At 41.4% G+C, this 21,248-nt stretch overlaps 1 protein-coding gene across 7 annotated transcripts in view; it reads right to left on the bottom strand.

The window, feature by feature from the left end:
• IDE (insulin degrading enzyme) overlaps window positions 1–21,248 on the bottom strand; it is a 229,545-nt gene that overhangs the window by 10,764 nt on the left and 197,533 nt on the right. For all 7 annotated transcript variants that reach the window (XM_033940203.1, XM_033940207.1, XM_033940204.1 and 4 more), the window contains exons 23-24: window positions 10,521–10,593; window positions 1,403–1,470 (exon numbers count right to left, since the gene is read on the bottom strand). In XM_033940203.1, the coding sequence (XP_033796094.1) occupies window positions 1,403–1,470; window positions 10,521–10,593 (141 nt within the window). The remainder of the gene's footprint in view (window positions 1–1,402; window positions 1,471–10,520; window positions 10,594–21,248) is intronic.

Below are 21,248 nucleotides of genomic sequence, written 5' to 3'. Positions count from 1 at the left end.
AGAGATATTGATATTCTGGTTTTACAAGCTACGCAGCTTAACCGTCTTTGATTACTTACAGCTGAGCTGATTGCCATAGTCTAGTGAGTTTGGGATTTAGTTACTGTTCTATTGGACATTTTTGAACGTTGTCACTGAAAACACTGAAAGTATCTCTCTCTTGAACTTTTTTTGAGATTATACTTCGATGTATGAAAGCAATTTATATCTGTACGGAGTTTTTTTATAAACCTGTGATGATGTGGGGGGCTTAGGGCACTTGTGTAGTCCCGGCAGCCCACAATTGAGGTTTATTTTTTCTCCGTTTTTTTATGATTTTGTCAACAGTTCTTTTTGTCTTTGTGGTATGAATGAATCCCTGCTGCTATATATTATTTACAATACGTCTGTTAACTACATTTGCCTTTATCCTGTGCCAGAATAGTGCTCCCATCCCGCTCACTGTCCTGCAGCCACAATGGCTGGGGAGTGGTTCTTGCACTCCAGTCTCTTTTGTGGCCTGTGCAGACACACCACCCACACAATCCTTGAGATGGCCCTGCCTCTATTTGGCTTGTACTGCTGGGTTTAGATTTCTTCTCCTTTTTTCTTTGTTGCTGTTTTTGCTCATGTCCAATATCACTAGCACTGCTCAGACCTATCTTCTCTTTTCATTTTTCCTCCCTTTTACCACTCTTGCCTGAGTGCTGCTAAACACGACCAGGAAGCAAAGTGCATATCTAATCTAATCTAATCCTTAGGTTTGTATACCGCATCATCTCCACGTTCGTAGAGCTCGACGCGGTTTACAGTAGGAGAAATAGAAAGGAACTACAACAGAGGGTTAGAGGTAGAAGTGTGAAGAAAATTTACAGGACTTGGGATGCCAAGATATAAGAGTTTCCTTGATTCCTAAGTTGGAGGGAGACTTACATTTTTTGAGAAAAGCCAGGTTTTCAGATGTTTGCGGAAAACTTGGAGAGAGCTCATGTTCCGAAGAGGGGAGGTAAGGTTGTTCCAGAGCTCAGTGATTTTGAAGAGGAGGGAGGTCCCTAGCTTTCCTGTGTGGGAAATGCCTTTTAGCGAGGGGAAGGATAGTTTTAATTTGTGGGAGAATCTTGATAGGGCCTCAATAGACACTTGGGGGGGGGTAGGGTGGGGGTGGAGATTCTCAAATTCTGGTATTCAATGGTTTCAAAAAAATTAACATTTTTACTCCAACAAATATAAAACTGTGTTATACACTTACAGAGTCATACAGAACTATTTCAACATTTCAGATGTTTGGTCAGCTAAATTAACAAGCTGCCTTAAAGTAAAACATTAATTCCAGAACCCATAAACAATTTAACATGATTTCAAAGGAAATGGTTATATCAAGTAATTCTATTTCCTTGTTCATGGAACACTTTCTATATCTTACCTGAGGGAGGGCTGGTGCTGGTGCCAGATTTACATCATTTTGGCTTGGAAATTCACCAACAACAGGGCCTAGAAAATACATTTTTTTTTCCAAATCTTTATTCATTTTAACATATACATCAAGTGTACAATAAATATAAATCATCATAGTACATTATCATTTGAAAATTCCATAACAATACATTTCAAAAAAATTTTTATCCTACCCCCCTCCCATATCCATAAATACATATTATAATTCCTATGTGTACTAATCAGTTAAGATATGCAAATATATATTTAAATTATCATAACCCCCCACCCCCCATTCTGTCAAATTATCACATAAGGAAAAAGAATAATAAATTAACCTTAATCATTATAATAATTTATTATTGGCCTCCACACATCCTGAAACCTTTTAAAATGACCATTTTGTACAGATGACACACTGAATTCCACCAGAAGCTGCAATTTAGTCTAGAACAATTCTTCCAATTAAACGTTATTTGCTGGATCCCCACACCGGTAAGGATCATCAGAAGCTTATTATTTGCTGCAGATATTTGGCATTTAGCCCTCATACACATTCCAAATAGAACTGTATCGTAGGATAATGCCACATGATTTTCCATCATTAGGTTAACTTGATCCCAGATTGATAACCAAAATGCCTGAATAAATGGACAATAAAATAAAAGATGATCTAAAGTTCCAATTTCAATTTTACAATGCCAGCACCTATTAGACTTAGAGCAATCTAATTTTTGTAATCTAGTAGGGGTCCAGAATGTTCTATGCAACAAGAAGAACCATGTTTGTCTAATAGATGCCGACATCGTACCTTTAATTCTCCAAGACCAAATACGTGGCCATTGAGATGCATTAATCTGATGCTTAATCTCAATGCTCCAAATATCTCTTAATCCATTTTTAGGTTTCTTATTCAAATTATTAGATAAAATTTTATACCACTTTGCGGCCTGGTGTCCCAGAAAATCTGCCTGGAAACATAGGAATTCTAAGCCATAATGATTATTTAAAGATTTCCATTCAGGGAACTACCTGAATAGCCTGCTTCAACTGCAACCATTTATAACTTTGTTTTTTATTTAGACCATATTTAAGTTGCAATTGTGAAAAATCAAGCAGTTTACCATTATGAATAACTTCATTTAAGGATCTTATATCTGCTTTAATCCAATCTTTCCAGACAACCTTAAACCCACCTATTTGTATCTTGGAGTTTACCCAAATAGATTGATGTGTAGATTTTCCAATAGACTCAGGAGTTAATTTGTCTACAAATCTCAATGTTTTCCAAGAATCCATTAATACTCTATTGTCCTTACGTATTCTAGGCATCTTTATACTGAGCAGAAGATCAAGTCTAAGTGGGAATATAAGCGACCTCTCAACCCATAACCAGTCTGGCAGTTGTTCCAAAAGCTCTGGGAGGACCCAATACATACCTTGGCGCATGATATAGGATTGGTGATACCTATAAAAATTGGGGAAATTTACCCCACCCTCCTTAATTGGCCTTTGTAGAGACACTAGAGCAACTCTTGCAATTTTACCCAGCCAAATAAATTTAACCAGAATACTATTTAACTTTTTATAGAAAGACCCCTGAAGAAACACTGGTATCATGCCCAATTGGTAACAAACCACAGGCAGAATCATCATTTTAACAGTATGAACTCTTCCCCACCACGACAAGTGCAAAGGATTCCATTGCTCATACAACTCTTGTTACTTTTTGTAATAAAGAAAATACATTTTAATGTATATGAATCTAATTTTTCTAGCAATACTGTTTAGAACAGAACCAGTTTTTCGAATCACTAAATTGTTTTGTTATCGATCAGGAAAATCCTGGCCCATATTTCTGGTGCTATCTTTCCCAGAGGAACAGTTCTCTATACGGAACGGTCATGTGATTGACATGCGATCGACAGCTGCTTTTTAGACGGCCACCGATATCAGCGCCATACAGAGAATCTTGGCCCTTGGACAGAACTGGATTTCTCATTTGCAATCTTTGGAATTATCAGGTTTAAAACTACTATAGAATGACTTTTGACAAACAGGTCTTGGCAGTTTGAAATAACTGGTGAGCTATTTTGGTTATTTACAAACTATTGTAATTACCTATTGAATTGCTGTAACTTGAGCATTCTTTTTTAAATAACTGTGGCACCATTTTTTGTGCTTGAACCATAACACAATTGTAGGCATATTTGTTACAGAACATTACAAAGCTTTACAATGAAGAAAATAATAGAACAACTTGTTGCAGAAGAAAACAATAATTTGTTCAAACAATAATTGCATATATCAGAGAACAAATTGATATCAAGTCAAATTAATTAACCAAACCTCAGATACCCAAGGAACCACTTAATGATTTTTCATGCCATTACTGGGGTGGTAATTCATCATTGGTCCTGGTAAGTGACATGTGCTCAAATCTTTTTAATTTGATGACAATTAATAAATATAAAGTGCATTTAATGCTTAAGGTGCTAAAGAAAGGATGGTACTTATCTTTTGTGCCCGACGGCTGCCCAACCGTTTCATACCATGTTTCGTCAAGGGCTATGCCTCCTTTAAATATATGCACCAAAAATTATATAAAATGCCCTGAATACGGGTGCTGGATATTTTTGCGTGGCAAAGGTAATTCCCATGGTGGGGGTGGAGAGAAGCTAGGTTGGAGGGGGCATAGCTCATAGCGTGATACAGCAGAGGGGAGCAGATCGTTGATTCAGGGAATATCCATTTCTTTAGTGTTAACTAATAGTGTTAGCTATTTTTGGTACAGAGATAGATTTGTATTAGGTGCATACTTTTACCTTTCAATAAAAAGTTGTTCGTACCATTGAAAGTTGTGTTATTTGGTTTTCTTTTAAGACAAAAGATGTTAATGTACAAGTTGTTTTTTCTAAACTAAAACCTCATTATTCAGGTTAAATTGCCGTGTTGGCCCTTTGCAATAAATAAGTGGGTTTGGGGTTGCAGTTGGGCACTCGGTCTCTAAGAGGTTCACCATCACTGTTCTAGAGTATACAGAGAACTACAGTACTATACCAAGCACTACTGTTTGCTCCTTTCATCCGCCCTCCAAATCTACAGGACCTTATTTTGAGTCATCTGGCTCTTTAATCTATGAGTTAATAAATCGACTAACTTTATTGCTGAATTTATAAGAATTTTGTTTTCAATATTTCCAGCTTACAAGAAAGATCCTCTCTCCCTTTGTCGCTCAGTTTCCTATAGGTCTCTCAACAGCTGTGCCTATACCAACTTATTAAATTTTGTTCAGTTAGAGGTATATAAAAAATAATAAATAAATAAATAAATGGAAGGACAAATAGCTACTACAGTAAAATTGGGAGTGAGGGAGACTTCCTTTTAGATGTACTAGTGATGAAAGTCAGCGTAACAGTGGTATTGTTAGGTGCTAGGAGGCTGGTGAGGATAAACTAGAAATGCTTAGTAAATATTTCTCTTCTATGTTCATAAAAGAAGGGCTGGAGATTCCTGATCCAAGATGGTGATTGGGACGGATGCTTAACGCTGAGTTCCGCATTAGTGCCATTGTTACCCTCTTCCTGTGGCTAGATTTTCTTGCACTGCTCGGAGGTTTCTGAACAGGGGGCTTGTGGACTGAGTTTATTTTTCCTGGTGGTGTGTGCAGTGGTCACACCGGCTTGCTTAGAAGCTGGGGAAGAGGAAGGGAGCTCTGCAGCCAGGACATCCGGCGGCCACGAGCTCCAAACAGCCGTTACAGATGACGCTGGATGCCAAGCTGAAGCCTCAACCAATGGGGACCACCCAGGCTTCGGGAGGGATGCCGAGCCAGCCTGCAAGTCAGATCACTACCTCAGAGGAGGTGAAGCAACTAACCCAGCCAGGGATTTTGTTGTTGAGCCCTGGAGGAGAAGAGTGAGCAGATGAGTTGGAGAGTTCTGCTCCCACTGAAGCCCTACCAACAGTGCCTGTAGCAGTCAAGAGTAAGAACTTTTCCACTTCAATAGAACAGTTTTGGGGAGATTATTAAGCCTGACAAAGTCCGTATGGATGACCTGTGGAAGGCCTTAGCCACTATGGACTCCAACCTTAAAAAAGCCATAGCTATGGTATTGTGCCGCTATAAGCTCCCAGGTAAATGCACAAGGAGTTATTCTAAGTGAACAGACTGTATTAAAAGGCATGAATAGCAAATTACCCAAATAAAATCTTTGGAGTCAGAGATAATTAAGGAAAGGGTACTTATTCAGAAAAAGTTAGAATATATGGAAAATAGGCAAAGAAGAAATAATCTGAGATTGCTAAATTTTCCTAAGTCTCCGATAATAGGTACGAAAATATTTTAAAGAGATCTTGTTAATACCTGAAGAATCTCTTCCACCTATAACGAAAGTCCAGAGTATCTCAGTGGGCAACAAGAATCAAATAGCTTCCACCCCAAGAGGCGAATCGGACTGTGGAGGTGGAGCTTACCAAAGATGGCGGCTTGAATGCTGACACGGAGACGCCATTTGAGTTTCTGTTGAAATTCTTTTGATTTTGCCCTAATGGTCAAAAGAAAATCAAAGATCCAGGTTTTCCTGGAGAAATCTGTTTCAATGACCGAATCAATGGATGCCTTCGTTGAGCGAGGCGCCCGAATGCAGGAACCAGAGGTATCCTTGGCAGGGAGAGGCATGCAGGCTGAGGCGTGTGATTTCTCCTTCGAGGAAACCACCTTGTTTCCGGAGGAGCGTAGTCCTCCAATTCGCCCTGAGGCAACAGAAAGGCAGATGCAGGTGGAACTGGCCCAGGATGCTCCCTTTCTGACCAGCAGAGCGCGGGAAACGGCTCTGGATGGGGGATAGTGGAGGCATCTTTGTTGCCATCATTGCAATTGGAGAGTGGAATGCAACAGGCTACCGGAGTTTCCCCAATGATTAGTGATTTCTGCTGTGCCTACAGGTACTGTGCCTTTTACAGTGGGCTCAGGAAATGAGGTTACACCTATGCAAAGGCCAAAGGTATTCAATATGGAAACGCTTTGGGAGGCAATATCAAGTTTGCAATTCTCTCTGGGAACTCAAATCCAGCAACCTTCCTCAAACTATATAACAGTTCTTTCAGAAAAATTGGATATAAAGAACAAAGTATCATGTTTGGAATGCAAGGTGGATGAACATGAGTCCAGATTAAAAGCTGTCAAAACACAGGCTTTAACTTGGGTTAAGGACAGTGGGAACCTTCATTTCTAGCTAGAAATACTGGAAAACGCCACTAAGAAATGTAATCTTCGGATTATAAATTTCCCAAAAGTATTTCCTGTATCAGTACATGATATGTTTAAGAGTTATTTAACTGAAGTTCTGAAGGTACAAGAAACTTCATATCCACCTCTCTCAAAAATTTATTACTTGCCTAGGAGAGTTAAATCTCAAAATCCTAACCAGCAGAATTTATCTGCTGATAGTCTGGATTTAATCAATTTCCTAGAGAGGTCGGATACTGAGATCCAGGTTACAGCTACGTTGCTGGTACAGTTTCCTATAGATTCAGATAGGGGATTGGATGCTAAAACTTTTTTTCAAATATAAAGATGTTCCCTTTATGTCAAATGTTGTAAGAATGTATCCTGATGTATCTTGTTCCACACAGAAGAGAAGGAAACAATTTCTTATTTTGAGACCCAGGCATTGCAGTTAGGTGCAACATTCTTCCTGAGACACCCCTGTAAATGTGTTATGGTTTATAAAGAATGTCACCATGTTTTCTATGAGCCACAACAGTTATCTAAATTTATTTCTGCCAAAGGGCAGTGTATAACTAATACGTGAACTTGTTGAATCCAAGTATAAGCTCAGTGTGGACATGTGCTGATGCCGTCTAGGCTCCATCTTATTTTCTTTATTAAAGGATTACCTGTTAATTATTTCAGCCTTATTGCAGCCCCGCCTCCACGTATTGAGGACTAACTATACTTTGTGAATTATTATCTTATTGTTTAATTTGGGCAAGAAGTTTTAATGCTTCTAGGATATTTCTGTTTGCATTGTATTTTTTCTTTATTTGACTGATAGTTTGTCAAATTTTTAAAATACAAATAAATAATTAAAAAAAAAAAAGAGGAGAATCGGAGCAACAACAAACCAAATTAGATCTGACAAGATTCTTGGAGAAGTTCGACAAAGACTTAATCAGGCACATGAAAGATATTTTTCAGGGTTCGTTGGTAAGAATTTATCCAGATATATCTAAAGAGACACAAAAGAAAAAAGATTTTCTTGCTTATAGACCAAGAGTTTTGGCCCTTGGCGTATCCTTTGTTTTGAAATTTCCTGTGAAATGTGTCTCTTTTGAGGGGAAAAATTATTTCTTTTTCAAACCCAATTACTTGAGTTTGTAATGGCTAGAGAAGGGGGGAGGAGTGATTATTGGCATAAGGTCTCCTTCCACAGCTTAACGAACCGGCTGCCTGGGTGAACGATCAATGTCCCCTAATACGTCTAAGTAATTTTATATTATTTGCTTTCTTAAATTCCACTTGATATATTCTTTTTTCTTGGATCTGTTATTATGGACTAAATAATACTTATGTTATTTCCGGTATTTGTTTAATTTGATAAGATGTTAATTCTTGAATTCCTTTGCAAGTTTACACTTGTTTATTATACTAAAAATCTAAATAAAGAAAGTTAAAAAAAGAAGGGCTGGAAGTAAGAAAAGAACACATACAAATAGAAATGGAAGACTTTGAACAATTTTCAAAATACTGTGTTTGTGAAAAGCTAGCTAAACTAAGAGCAGACTTAAAAAAAAGGGGGCCAGACAAATACACCTGAGGGTTTTGAAGGAACCTAGGGAGGCTCCACTGTGTGACTTTTCAGGCTTCTTTAGATTCAGAGGTACCCCTGAAGATGGATGGTTGTTGTTCTCCACTAAAGCTGAATGATGAGGAAGCTGAGAACTACAGGCCAGTTTGTCTGACCTCGATAAGTAAATTAATAAAACAGAGGAAAGCACAACTTCTGAGATCCAATAGATTTCAGGATTAGAGGCAACATGATTTAATTAGAGATAGGTTTTGTCAGATAAATTTGATCAAAATTTTTGACTGGATGAACAGACAGCTGGACAGGGTGCACTTAGATTTCAATTAAATACGGTGTATTTCGATATCGGCAAGTTCCATTTAGGTGATTAGTAAACAAACTGAGTGATCTTGATATAGGCCCTAAAATGACTAGGTCAGAAACTGGTTAAGTGGAAGATAACAGTGGGTAGTGGTTGATAAGAGTTCACTGTAAGGACCAGGTGTTACCAGTGTTATGCCACTGGGAAAGATCATTAGTTTGATTGTTTTCAACATTGTTATTAGTGATATGAGGAAGGGCTTTGTGGATGATAACAAAATCTGTAATAGCAGTAGCACTGTGGTAGGTACATAAAGAGAGAAAGACCAGAAGGAAAAAGGAGATGATGATAGCGCTTCTGTATAAATATTGGGCGGGATGATTTTGGACTATTAAGTGCAATTTTAGAGACCACACATTCAAAGAGCACACACACACACACACACAGGAAGCAAAATGAGAGAGATGCTTACATACATCCATGAACTGGAGGCAGGTCTCTAAATTGAATGAGAGGTTATTAAAATGAGGCCACAAATGAGCTACCAGGCCTGCCCATCTCTATACTTTTAACACGCATAAGCCGTATCTAAAACTTAATGGACACAAAACATGTAAAGGGCTAACTTCTATGGCTCACACTTTACAGTGGAAAGTCTTTTTTTTCTTTCCCAAAGGTGACATATTAATAAAGGGCTTCAAAAGGATAATGAATTCCCTCAGAAGTGATCAGATTCTCAATGAACCTGAATTTGCAATTAATTTCCAAAAGTACTTTCAATAGGTATTCTTAAATTATTAGCTTAAGACTTACACTGAGTATAGACCAACTGAATTATTAAAGAGACTCTCCTACACTCCTGACAGAAGCCAAGTACGCAATATTTTACTGTTTTTCATGGTTCTGACACTTGTAGTACAAAGTGGCACCCTAATTTGTATAATAAAGTTTCATTTAGTGCCACTAACACATTAGACAAGCTGGCATATCAAATATGTAACTCAAAAATTATCACCCAAAGTGGCTCTGAAAAATATTCAACCAAAAATATGAAGAAACACCACTTATGAAGAAGCTGCAACCACCAGAGCTTATTTTTCAAACTTTTTTTTATAGAACTTTTTTTCAATTTTTTTCACAAGAATTATACTAATTCACTCAGGAAAAAACCTCAGAATAGGAGCCCACGCTCAGTCCTGTTACAGACTTAACTTTCAGCGTGGTTTTTTTTGCTCCGTGGTTCCAATCATAGGCTAAAAAAACCCGAGATTTTTAATAATAGATAATTCAGATCATTTTTATAATAAATATCATTACATACTTTTAAATAGTTTTAAATATTTAAGATTACTGCTATGGATGCGACACTTCCTTAGTCTGAAAAAGCTAGCAACTAAGCACTTATCTCAGCGTTTGTTTTATGTGCTGTCATGCTGTCAAATTACTGCCACTGCCTGCCCGGCAGGCAGTAATTTGACAGCATGACAGCACATAAAACAAACGCTGAGATAAGTGCTTAGTTGCTAGCTTTTTCAGACTAAGGAAGTGTCGCATCCATAGCAGTAATCTTAAATATTTAAAACTATTTAAAAGTATGTAATGATATTTATTATAAAAATGATCTGAATTATCTATTATTAAAAATCTCAGGTTTTTTTAGCCTATGATTGGAACCATGGAGCAAAAAAACCACGCTGAAAGTTAAGTCTGTAACAGGACTGAGCGTGGGCTCCTATTCTGAGGCTTTTTCCTGAGTGAATTAGTATAATTCTTGTGAAAAAAATTGAAAAAAAGTTCTATAAAAAAAAGTTTGAAAAATAAGCTCTGGTGGTTGCAGCTTCTTCATAAGTGGTGTTTCTTCATATTTTTGGTTGAATATCAAATATGTAGCCAGGTAAAATCCCACTATGAACTGCTGCATTAGTTAAATGGTAGAATTTGAAATGTTGCTCCTCAGTTTCTCAGAAAATTAAAATAGTGCATGTGGTACTCACAGGAATCCATCTCTCTTGCAAGGACATGGACTGATACTTTGTGTCTTCTAGGAGCATCAACCAATAACAAATCCTGTAGAAGAAATTCAATGTTACTTATTCTGTAATTGAAGTACTTAAATGATAAGAGATATAATACAAGAAAAAAAATATTATGAAGAAAACTAAATTATGAAATGAAAAATTAAGGGAGTCAAAAAGTTAGACCAACAAGGACCCAAACAGAGAAAATTAATGCCTGGAGGTACAGAAGAGGGATAAAGTAGATGGACAAAGCGGAGTAGGCCAACAGAGAGCATTCACTTTTGAATAAGTTTGTTTGCATTGACAAGCAAAATGAATCAACACATAAATGGGAGAAGATGGTGGAACAGCTTTCCCAGAGCTCAGAACTACTGTAAAGTGTAAAACTCAGAGCACACACAGTCCTTCCTATGCATATAATTTTTCTTAGTCTTCTCTGTTTTGATTAATCCGCTCTGTTGAATGGCCATGAAAAAATAAGTTCTCCTAAATTTCAAGGAATTTTCAACATCTTTTATTGGTCTGCTATTTTTCTATTGTTCCTACTGAAAATATTGCTGACCAAGTTGGGATTCTAGCTATACTCTTAGTTTGAAAGATTAAGAAACTCTGAGATGCCTGATCTTTCTTAGTTTAGAACATAATCCCCAGCACTGAACAATCAAATTGAATTGCCTTCTGTGAGAGGGACCATTCTCTCTGATCCAAGATCTGTCAGCTGAGGAAATCTGCCTGAACATTGTGGATACCAGCCATGTGGGCCACTGAGAGCAAGAGATGAGCTTCTGCCCAGCAAAACAGCATGCGATCTTTCTGGCCCAAGGGAGCGCTTCTCGTGCCCCCTTGATGATTTATGTACGCCACTGCAGTGGCATTGTTGGAGAAGACTCACACCGCTTTTTCTACCAGAATGGGCTGGAAAGCAAGTAATGCCAGCCGAACTGTCCTGAGTTCCAGACGATTGAGCGACCAACGTTTCTAATGAGGAGTCCACTGCCCCTGAATAGATCAGTCCCTGCAGTGAGCACCCCAACCCGACAGGCTGGCATCCATCATGAGAGTCATCCATTCTGAAATCCAAAGAAGCCAGCCCTGAAGGCGAGCCACCCCCTGAAGCTACCAGCTCTGGCTGCTGTGAGCTGGCTCTGTCCAGGGAAACGGCATCTGAAGGGAATGATGCTATGGAAACCACCAAGAGAGAGGACTCCTGTAATGGGTGCATGTATGCTCGGCCCAGGGAACTGCTTCCAAGAGGCCGCCATGGACCCCAGAACCTGAAGATTCCAATATCCATTGTTCGATGAAAGGCATTAGAAACTCTCTTGACTGAAAAGAGCTCTTTGGAGAGTCCCACTTGCTTGAACCAGCCCAAGAAGCTGTGGATGGGATGGAAAAAAAAGGAAGAAAGCACATTAGAGTGGCCATGATTGAAGCCTCAGAAGTGGAAGGAGGAGGATCCAGTTTGAGCTCTTTGAGAACATCAGCAATGAGAAGAGAAACGGAACGGAACCATACTTAAAAAGCCTGTGAACCATAGGGTCATCCCCCAAATCCGGACTCTAAGGGTAGTTGAAGTGACTAGTCCCGGCAATGGTATCAGCCGGATCCAAAATAGAAACAGCGTCATGAGACAGCATGGGCATAACATCTAAATGGCAACTGATGAAATCGAGGTCTGTCACTGCAGGACAAGAGGGTTCCGGAACAGAAAAGCTCCGCAACAGGCTCAGGCGGCTCTGATGTGCCTATCGCGAAAAACAAGAGGGGTCTGTAGAAAATGCTTTCCAGAGAAGCTGAATAAATTCCTGTAAAAGTCACACCCCACAACCATGGCAGGGAGCTGTTGAGACACACATGCTCCACAAGAGTCCCTAGACTAGGAAAGCAGGCGCATTATGCCAGTTGGGCGATATTTTTTTACTAAAGTCATAGACCCAGGCCGGCTCCCCAGCCCTTGAGTATGCAAAGAAGGCCAAATCCAAAGTTCCTGCCCCCTCCCCCTGCTATGGCACGCAGAACATGGTTGCTGATCCGGCATCCATCCCAAACGATTTTTAATTAAATTGAGGGGTTTTGAGGCAGAAATAAAACTTCGAAAAAAAGATTGATAAAAATCCATGGTAGCCATTGCCAGCGAATTTGCGCCATAAATGGCAAAAATAATAAAAACCCGAAAATAAAAAATAGCGATTTAGGGAGGTGGGAGACCTGAACCCTACCCTCAGAAACTGCGAAAAATACAAATTAAAGCTCTTCACAAGCCACCTCCGAAGTTCCCATAGTATATAATGGAGGTACTCGCAGTTCTGCAGTGTCTTTTTGCCTGTCAGCAATTTTAAAAGCAGCTGAGTGGAGAAAAAGGACTTTCTGCCTCAGAAACAGCACCAAATGCACAAAGTTGAATATCTTCAGACTAGAGAGTTGCGCGGGGACAGAAATCCCACCCGTCCCCACCCGTCCCCGCCAAAATCCCACCCATCCCCACCCGTCCCCGTGAGGAATCCCTCCGTCCCCACCCGTCCCCGTGAGGAATCCCTCCGTCCCCACCCGTCCCCGCGAGGAATCCCCTCCGTCCCCACCCGTCCCCGCGAGGAATCCCCTCCGTCCCCACCCGTCCCCGCGAGGAATCCCCTCCGTCACCATTCTTCCCTATAAACTTCAGAAATAGTTATTTTATTTAATTATGCTACTGAATTAAAGGCTCTGGTAGAGACCCATTTACAAATAAGCAAAGAGACTATTAATTTGGAAATATTAATTGGGAAGAATACATACTTTGTAAATGGGTTTCTACCAGAACCTCTAATGTAAATATAAAATATAAATACTCAGCTGATGAGAACCCACAAACTGTCAGCTGAGGACTTCCTTTGCAGTTGGCCTGGGGTCCCTTTTGCCAAGCTTGGCAGGCAGCAGTAGCGTCCCTGAGTCACAGATGCTGGCACCTCAGTGGCTCATGGATGCTGCCAGCGACTGCTGCGCTTGGTGGAGGGGAGTTCTGACCATCTCTAGAGGAGGTCCTCTGCTGGCGGTGCTTGGGGATCCCCACCAGTCACAGCAAGGGCCAACAAGTACTTCAACACTGTAGAAATAAAACCAGAAATGCATTTCCTTTTCTTTTGAACACAAAACAAAGATATCTGCCATATACATTTCCCAAGGCAGATGACTCTATGCAATGTCACCTCGGTAACAAAATACAAAAATAGACAAATACACCCCCTCCCTTTTTACTAAACCACAATAGTAGGTTTTAGCACAGGGAGTTACGCTGAATGCCTCGCGCTGCTCTCAATGCTCATAGGCTCCCTGCGCTAAAAAACAATATTGCGGTTTAGTAAAAGGGAGCCATAGTGCAAAATATAGACAGCAGATATAAATTCTCAAAACAGACACATTTTGATCACTAAATTGAAAATAAAATCATTTTTCCTACCTTTGCTGTTTGGTGATTTCATGAGTCTCTGGTTGCACTTTCTTCTTCTGACTGTGCATCCAATCTTTCTTCCTTTCTTTCAGCCTCCTGTATGTTTCCTCTCCTCCAGACCTCATTCTCTCCCCCAACTTTTTCTTTCTGTCTCCCTGTTCCCCCTTCTTTCTGTCTCTCTGTCTGCCCCCTTTCTTTCTTTCTCCGTGCCCTCCCCCAAGCCACTCGGTTTGCTGCCACCGCCATCGGGGAATAGTCCCCAAGCCACCGCTGTCCCAAGCTTTCCCTGCAGAAGCGTCGCGCTGACCAGCATTCCGCTCCCTGACGTCAATTCTGACGTAGGAGAGGAAGTTCCGGGCCAACAAGGCATTTCTCCTCATTCCATCCAGCCTGAGCCCCATCTCTCCTTGATCCAGCATTTCCCTTCTGTGTCTGTCAGAATTACCATTCCACCTATTTTCCAGCATCACCCTTCTTTGTGTCCATCTCACCTATATCCCTATCTCACCACTTTTTCAGAATCTTCATTTGTCTCTGTCCTTGTCTTTACCCCATATTCACCATTTGCCCTTTCAATGTCTTTATCTCCCCCCCCCCACACACACTTTTTCAGCATTACTTCTATGTCTCTATTTCACCTCCTCTTCATGTCCCCTCTGTATCTCTATCCTTATTCAGAAGGTCCTGCTTACCCTTTCTCTTCTTTGTGTCACTATCTCCATTTTCAGCTTTCCCCCTTTTTCCTTTGTTAATGCACCCTGTAGCCAGAATCTTTCCACCCTCTCTCCACTCCGGCCCAGCCCAGTATGAAATATTTCCTTTTGTTTCTCTCCCCTCTCTCTTCTCCTCCCTCACCCACGAGTCCTGCATCTGGCCCTCTCCCTTCTACCTGCACCTGGCAACACCCCCCTGCTCCGCGGCTCTCTTAAGCAACTCGTCAGCAGCGGTGATCAAGACAAGCTGCCGACATCGAGGCCTTCCCTCTACGAGTCCCACCTTTGTGGAAAAAGGAAGTTGAAACAAGCGGGACTCGCAGAGGGTAGGCCCCGACGCCAGAAGCTTGTGTCGATCGTTGCTGCTAAGTTGCCGAAGAGAGCCGCAGGTAGAAGGGAGAGGGAGATAGGAAGGCTGTAGAAGCTCCGGAGCATGACACCGAACCCGGCCAGGATGATTTCTTTTTCAGGCTGCTGCTGCCGCTGCCATCCCCCACCCGAAATGACAAAAAACAGCCTAATGCCCGCGTCGGGAAATAGCCATGTTGAGCAGTGAGCTCAGCACGTACACAGATGAAAGCCTTGCTTGCTGATTGGTCCGGCGGCACGGTGGGGCGGGGCCGCCGGACCAATCAGCAAGCAAGGCTTTCATCTGTGTACGTGCTGAGCTCACTGCTCAACATGGCTATTTCCCGACGCGACGCCAGACTTGCATCGCCAGAATTTAGGTAGGTTGTTTTCATCCCCGTGGGAGTCCCGTGGGCAAGGGGGCGTCCCCGTGGGAGTCCCGTGGGTCAGGGGGGCATCCCCGTGGGAGTCCCGTGGGCCAGGGGGCGTCCCCGTGGGAGTCCCGTGGGCCAGGGGGGGAACCCGCGGGATCCCCGCGGGACCCGCGGGATCCCCGCGATCCCCGTTCCCGTGCAGACCTCTACTTCAGACTGCCAACTAACCAGACACTGACTACAACCTCCTCCCCCACAGATCCTCTGCCACATGGTCGGGGGCGGGAAAGGCAACCTGCACCTTGAAACCAGGGTGGATATTACTTCAGATGCATACAACTTGCAAACTCCCAAGGGAAAAGACCCCAAATATTCTAAGAAGGGTGGCACACAGCAGGCTGGCTTCACAGATCCACCAGAGTTTTTCTGTGAAGCTGCAATCTGGCACCACAGGACAGCATCCTTTTCGCTGACAGGGGACCACCAGGAAGAGGCCTCAATGCACTGAAATTACCGAGAAACAAACTTTAAGCAAAAAAAATAAGAAAAAGCAGCAGAGCAACTGCCAGAGACTTCTGCACGGATATCTTGCAGAAACTGTAACTGCTTACTAGTTCTCAGGCTAAGGGGAGGAGCATAAAGTTGTAGATTTCTGTAACTCCTGGATTGTGGGTTGGGACTGAACACCTAGTGTATGGAATCTGGAAGGGATGTAACAGAAGGGCCATTTGGCCTTTATCTGCCATCATGTTTCTATGTTTCCAGTAGCAACACTCCATTCTACCGATCCAGAGCAAGAAGGCTTCCCCTGTTTGTCTCAATAGCAGACTATGGACTTTGATCTAGGAACTCGTCTAAACCTTTCTTAAACTCAAATACGCTAACTGCTGTAACCACATCCCGTGGCAACAAATTCCAGAGTAGAGAATAACCCGATGGCTGTTACCCGCCGAAACGGTGGGCGGGGGGAGTGCTCACTGCGGGCACAAGGCCATCCACCGCCCCGTGGAGCGGTGAATAGCCATGTCCCCACAGTTAAGGGAGAGATCACATGCCGCCCCCTCCCTTCTTCCTACCTACCGAATCTATCTCCCTCACCCTTACCTTCGCGGCGCGTTAGTAAAGTAACTTGCTGAAGCCGGCCGAGCCTGCCTGCAGTTGCATGTGTGGGCGGAAGCTTCTCCTCTGATGCAACTTCCGGTTGCGTCAGAGGAGAAGCTTCCGCCCACACAAAATTGTAGGCAGGCTTGGCTGGCTTCAGAAAGTTACTTTACTAACACGCCATGAAAGGGGGGGGAGGGAGATTCTCGGGCCGCGCGAGGGGTGCTGAAGGACGGTGAGGTGGCGAGAGGGAAGGGTGGTGGTGGTGGAGAGAAGACGCTGAAGGGAAATGGGGAAGACAGAGTGGGGAGAAGACGTTGAAGGGAAATGGGGAAGACAAAGTGGGGAGAAGATGCTGGAAGGGGAGAAGACGCTGGAAGGGAAGAAAACAGAGATGCCAAACTATGGGGGGAGCGGAGGGAAGAAGATGGGTGCCAGACCAATGGGGGGGGGGAGTGAAGGGAGAGGCACAGTAACAGAGCAAATGGAAGACGCTGAGAGAAGACAGACAGTGGATGGAAGGAACTGAATGAGAAGATGAGGAAAGCAGAAACCAGACAACAAAGGCAGAAAAAAAATTTCTATTTATTTATTTCCTTTTTTTTGCTTTAGGATAAAGTAGTATATTAGTTGTGTTGATAAAAATTTATAAATAAAGCCCTGCCAGCTGAACATCTCTTTCTCTAGTTCAGCAGCCAGAATTTTGATTTATAAGGAAGGAATAAGCTAAATATTGCAGTACTAAGGCTTGTATGGATGCTGCAGGGATAGTAATCGCAGGGATGGGGCAGAGACAGTAGTTGCAGGGACGGGGCTGAGACAGGGACGGTGGTCAAGGGGACAAATTGTTTCCCCATGTCATTCTCTATTCCAGAGCTTAACTATTCTTTGGGGGAAAAGAATTCCTCCTATTTGTTTTAAAAGTATTACCATATAATTTTATTGAATGTCCTCTTGTTTGGGGATTTTTTGAAAGCTGTTACTGTGAATCAAGCTCCTACCAACAGATTTGCTCACTCATTTCATAGTGGACTAGTTAAGTCAGTTGGCTCTTGTTGGAATTTCCCTACTCATCTCCACCACTGCTTCCTCATTTATGCATGAAAGGGATCCCCTATTATATGCTCTCCTGTAACAGATGTTTTGGAGCATAGGAATCTGCCATCCTCTGCTAGCTCTATCTTGGTCATGGGCTTGGTAGTACTGATAACTGGTAGTACCAAGCAAGGCAATATTTGATTAAATTAGCAAACAAGATGTTATAAAGGATATTTCTTTGGCAGATCTTTGGAAGTCTGTCACTAGCATGAAGAACATGGAAAAGTTCAGTGTCTTACCTCTGTCAGTTTCTAAATAAGAATATGACAAATTTCAGGATATAGAGTTGAAATTATGCAATATGGATAAAAGTTGGATCCTTGAGCCATGGATTACCACTCTACAGGCATAACGGATAGTATGTTCTTGCACTTCCAAGTATTAAGCTTTAGAAAATTGCTATAAGTGGTATATAAATACTAATAAGTAAGACAATATAGCATAAAATAATTATTCTCTCTCTTATGAAACCCAACTGAGTTGAGAGATTAACATTAAAACCGATCCAGAGCAAGCAGTGGCTTCCCCCATGTCTTTCTCAATAACAGACTATAGACTTTTCTTCCAGGAAATTGTCCAAACTTTTCTTAAAACCAGCTACGCTATCCGCTCTTACCACAACCTCTGGCAATGCGTTCCAGAGCTGAACTATTCTCTGAGTGAAAAAATATTTCCTCCTATTGGTTTTAAAAGTACAGGTAGTCGTCGACCTATGACCACAATTGGTTCCGACTGCTAGGTTGTAAGTGGATCAGGATGTAAGTCGGCCTATGTTAAATTAAGGCAAGAATATTAGACTGGGTAATGATATTTTAATAATTTTAATCACCTTAAAGCAATCTGTTAACAACATTTTATTTCTTTCTAAGTCAAACAACAATACAATTGTGGAAAAACAGACAAAAATAAGAAATACAGTACAGTAAAGTACATTTAAGTCATGGCACCACTAGTGCTTGGCTGTTGATTGTTGATAACTCCTTTATCAAGCGAGGCTGCGGACCTGGTGATGGGTGGAGTTGCTCTTTTCATAAACATAGTGAGCTTCATCTGAATTGTTTACTTTTTTTTCTCTTCATAAATTTTGCAAGGACGAACTATGTCGCGTGCCATCCGTTCAATCCTCGCAAATCATGTCTTCAAAATGGGCGAGGAGTTTATTCAGTAGAGATAAACCTTCTGACAATCCCTTTGTGGTGAACATTCATTGTGGCGCCTCATTCTCTTGGTCTTTCTCTAATTCTCTTTTTTTTTTTCCGCCATTCTCTTCTTCTAATTCTATCAGCTCTTCATTTGTAAATTCCCCTGATTCCCGGTCTAGCAACTCCTCAACATCTTCCATTTCAAATTCCAATGAAAGGTCTTTTGACAATTTCACTATTTCTTCACGAATCTCATCAAGCTCATATTTACTGTTAAATCCAGCAAAGGTATTCACATAGCGCTTAACACACTTCTTTCATACACCATTCATACACTTTTCCGTCACTGAGTCCCAAGCAGTAGCAAGATTTTTTATACACTTAAGAATGGTATACTGTTTCCAATAGTCACGTAGTGATAGTTCAGGGTCAGCATCTATAGCAGCTATGGCTTGGGCGAAAGTGATAGTTTGCCTTCAAAATAGCAATCGCCCCTTGGTCCATTGGTTCAATAAGTGGTGCAGTGTTCGGGGGCAAAAATAACACTTTCACATTGGGATAGAGATCAGCTAAGTGATATGGATGTCCAGGCGCATTATCAAGCAACAGTAAAATTTTGAAGGGAATTCCTTTCTCCAAACAGTACTCACGTTCTTGAGGAATAAAACAATTACTGCACCAATCCTCAAATAAAGCTTGATTCACCCAAGCATTACGGCTTGATTTATAATAAACTGGCAAGTGTGCTTGTTCACATTCTTAAATGCACATGGATTTTCAGAATGGTAAATTAATAAGGTCTTCAGCTTGAACCCATTAATATTCTCTCCAAGCAGTAGAGCGAGTCTATCCTTGTGTGCTTTAAATCCTGGCATGCTTCTGGCTTCTTTGTGGATGTAAGTGCGTCCTGGCATCCGCTTCCAATATAACCCTGTTTCATCTACATTAAAAATTTGCTCTGCCAGGTAACCCTCCACCTTGATTATTTCTTCTCAACTATCAACAAACTTTTTAGCTCCTTCCTCATCCGCACTCGCTGCTTCTCCAGTCACCCGAACCTTATGCAACTGGAATCTTAAATCAACCAGTACTTGCCACAAATTCTTGACTGTAGTCTTTTCCAGCACTTTCCTTTAAAGTCCCAGACTTATAGCCTTTGACTGTACTGTAAAGAGGCTTAAGAGCATCTTCCATCCAAATGTTTAACAATTTCTCCATTTCATGGATGGGCCCAGTACGTTGCTTCGTAATCACTGTTGACCGCAAAGGTGCAAAACCTTTCACAGCTTCACAAATTCTATTTTTGTTCTTTATAATAGTAGACATAGTAGATTGTGATAACTTTAGATCACATGTGATCGCATTCACTTTCTTTCCTCCTGCATACTGTTTTATTATCATCATTTTGGTGTCCAGATCTATGGCTCTTCTTCCCTTTTTGGAAGGTTGAGAAGTGGACAGAGACAATTTCCTCTTTGTTGTCATTTTTACTGCATGAAATCGCCAAAACAGCTCACGTGATGCAACACCCCTGCGTTGCAAGACTTCGGAGAACGGAAGTCGCGTCGTAAGGTCGAACAGTCGTAACTTGGATAGGTCGTAAGTCGATGACTACCTGTATTTCCCTGTAACTTCATCGAGTGTCCCCTAGTCTTTGTCATTTTTGATGGAGTCAAAAATTGATCCACTTGTACCCAGTTCTATTCCACTCATGATTTGTAGACTTCAATCATATCTCCCCTCAGCCATCTCTTTTCCAAGCTGAAGAGCCCTACCCGTTTTAGTCTTTCCTTATTCGAGAGGAGTTCCATCCCCTTTATCATCTTGGTTGCTTTTTTTGAACCTTTTCTAGTACTGCTATATCTTTCTTGAGATAAGGAGACCACAATTGAATGCAATACTCTAGATGAGGTCACACCATGGAGCGATACAGGAGCATTATAACATTCTTAGTCTTGTTAACCATCCCTTTTTAAAATAATTCCTAGCAACCTGTTTGCTTTTTTGGCCGCTGCTGCAAATTGGGTGGAAGGTTTCATCATATTGTCTACGATGACACCCAGATCCTTTTTATTGAGTGCTAACCCCCAAGGTAGACCCTAACATCCGGTAACTGTTATTTGGGTTTTTCTTCCCAATGTGCATCACTTTGCATTTGTCCACATTAAATTTCATCTGCCACTTGGACGCCCAGTCTTCCAATTTCCTAACGTCTGCCTGCAATTTTTCACAATCCACATGCGTTTTAAGAACTTTGAACAGTTTAGTGTCATCTGCAAATCTAATCACCTCACTCGTCGTTCCAATTTTTAGATCATTTATAAATAAGTTGAATAGCACCGGTCCCAGTACAGACCCCTGAGGCACTCCACTGTTTACTCTCCTCCATTGAGAAAAATGACCATTTAACCCTACCCTCTGTTTTCTATCTGAAAACCAATTCCTAATCCACAACTGAACTTTGTCACCTATCCCATGACTCTTTCATTTTCTCAGGAGAC

Source organism: Geotrypetes seraphini, chromosome 4 (assembly GCF_902459505.1).
Source record: "Geotrypetes seraphini chromosome 4, aGeoSer1.1, whole genome shotgun sequence".
Lineage (NCBI taxonomy): Eukaryota > Metazoa > Chordata > Amphibia > Gymnophiona > Dermophiidae > Geotrypetes > Geotrypetes seraphini.
This window is presented reverse-complemented; position numbering and strand designations above follow the sequence as displayed.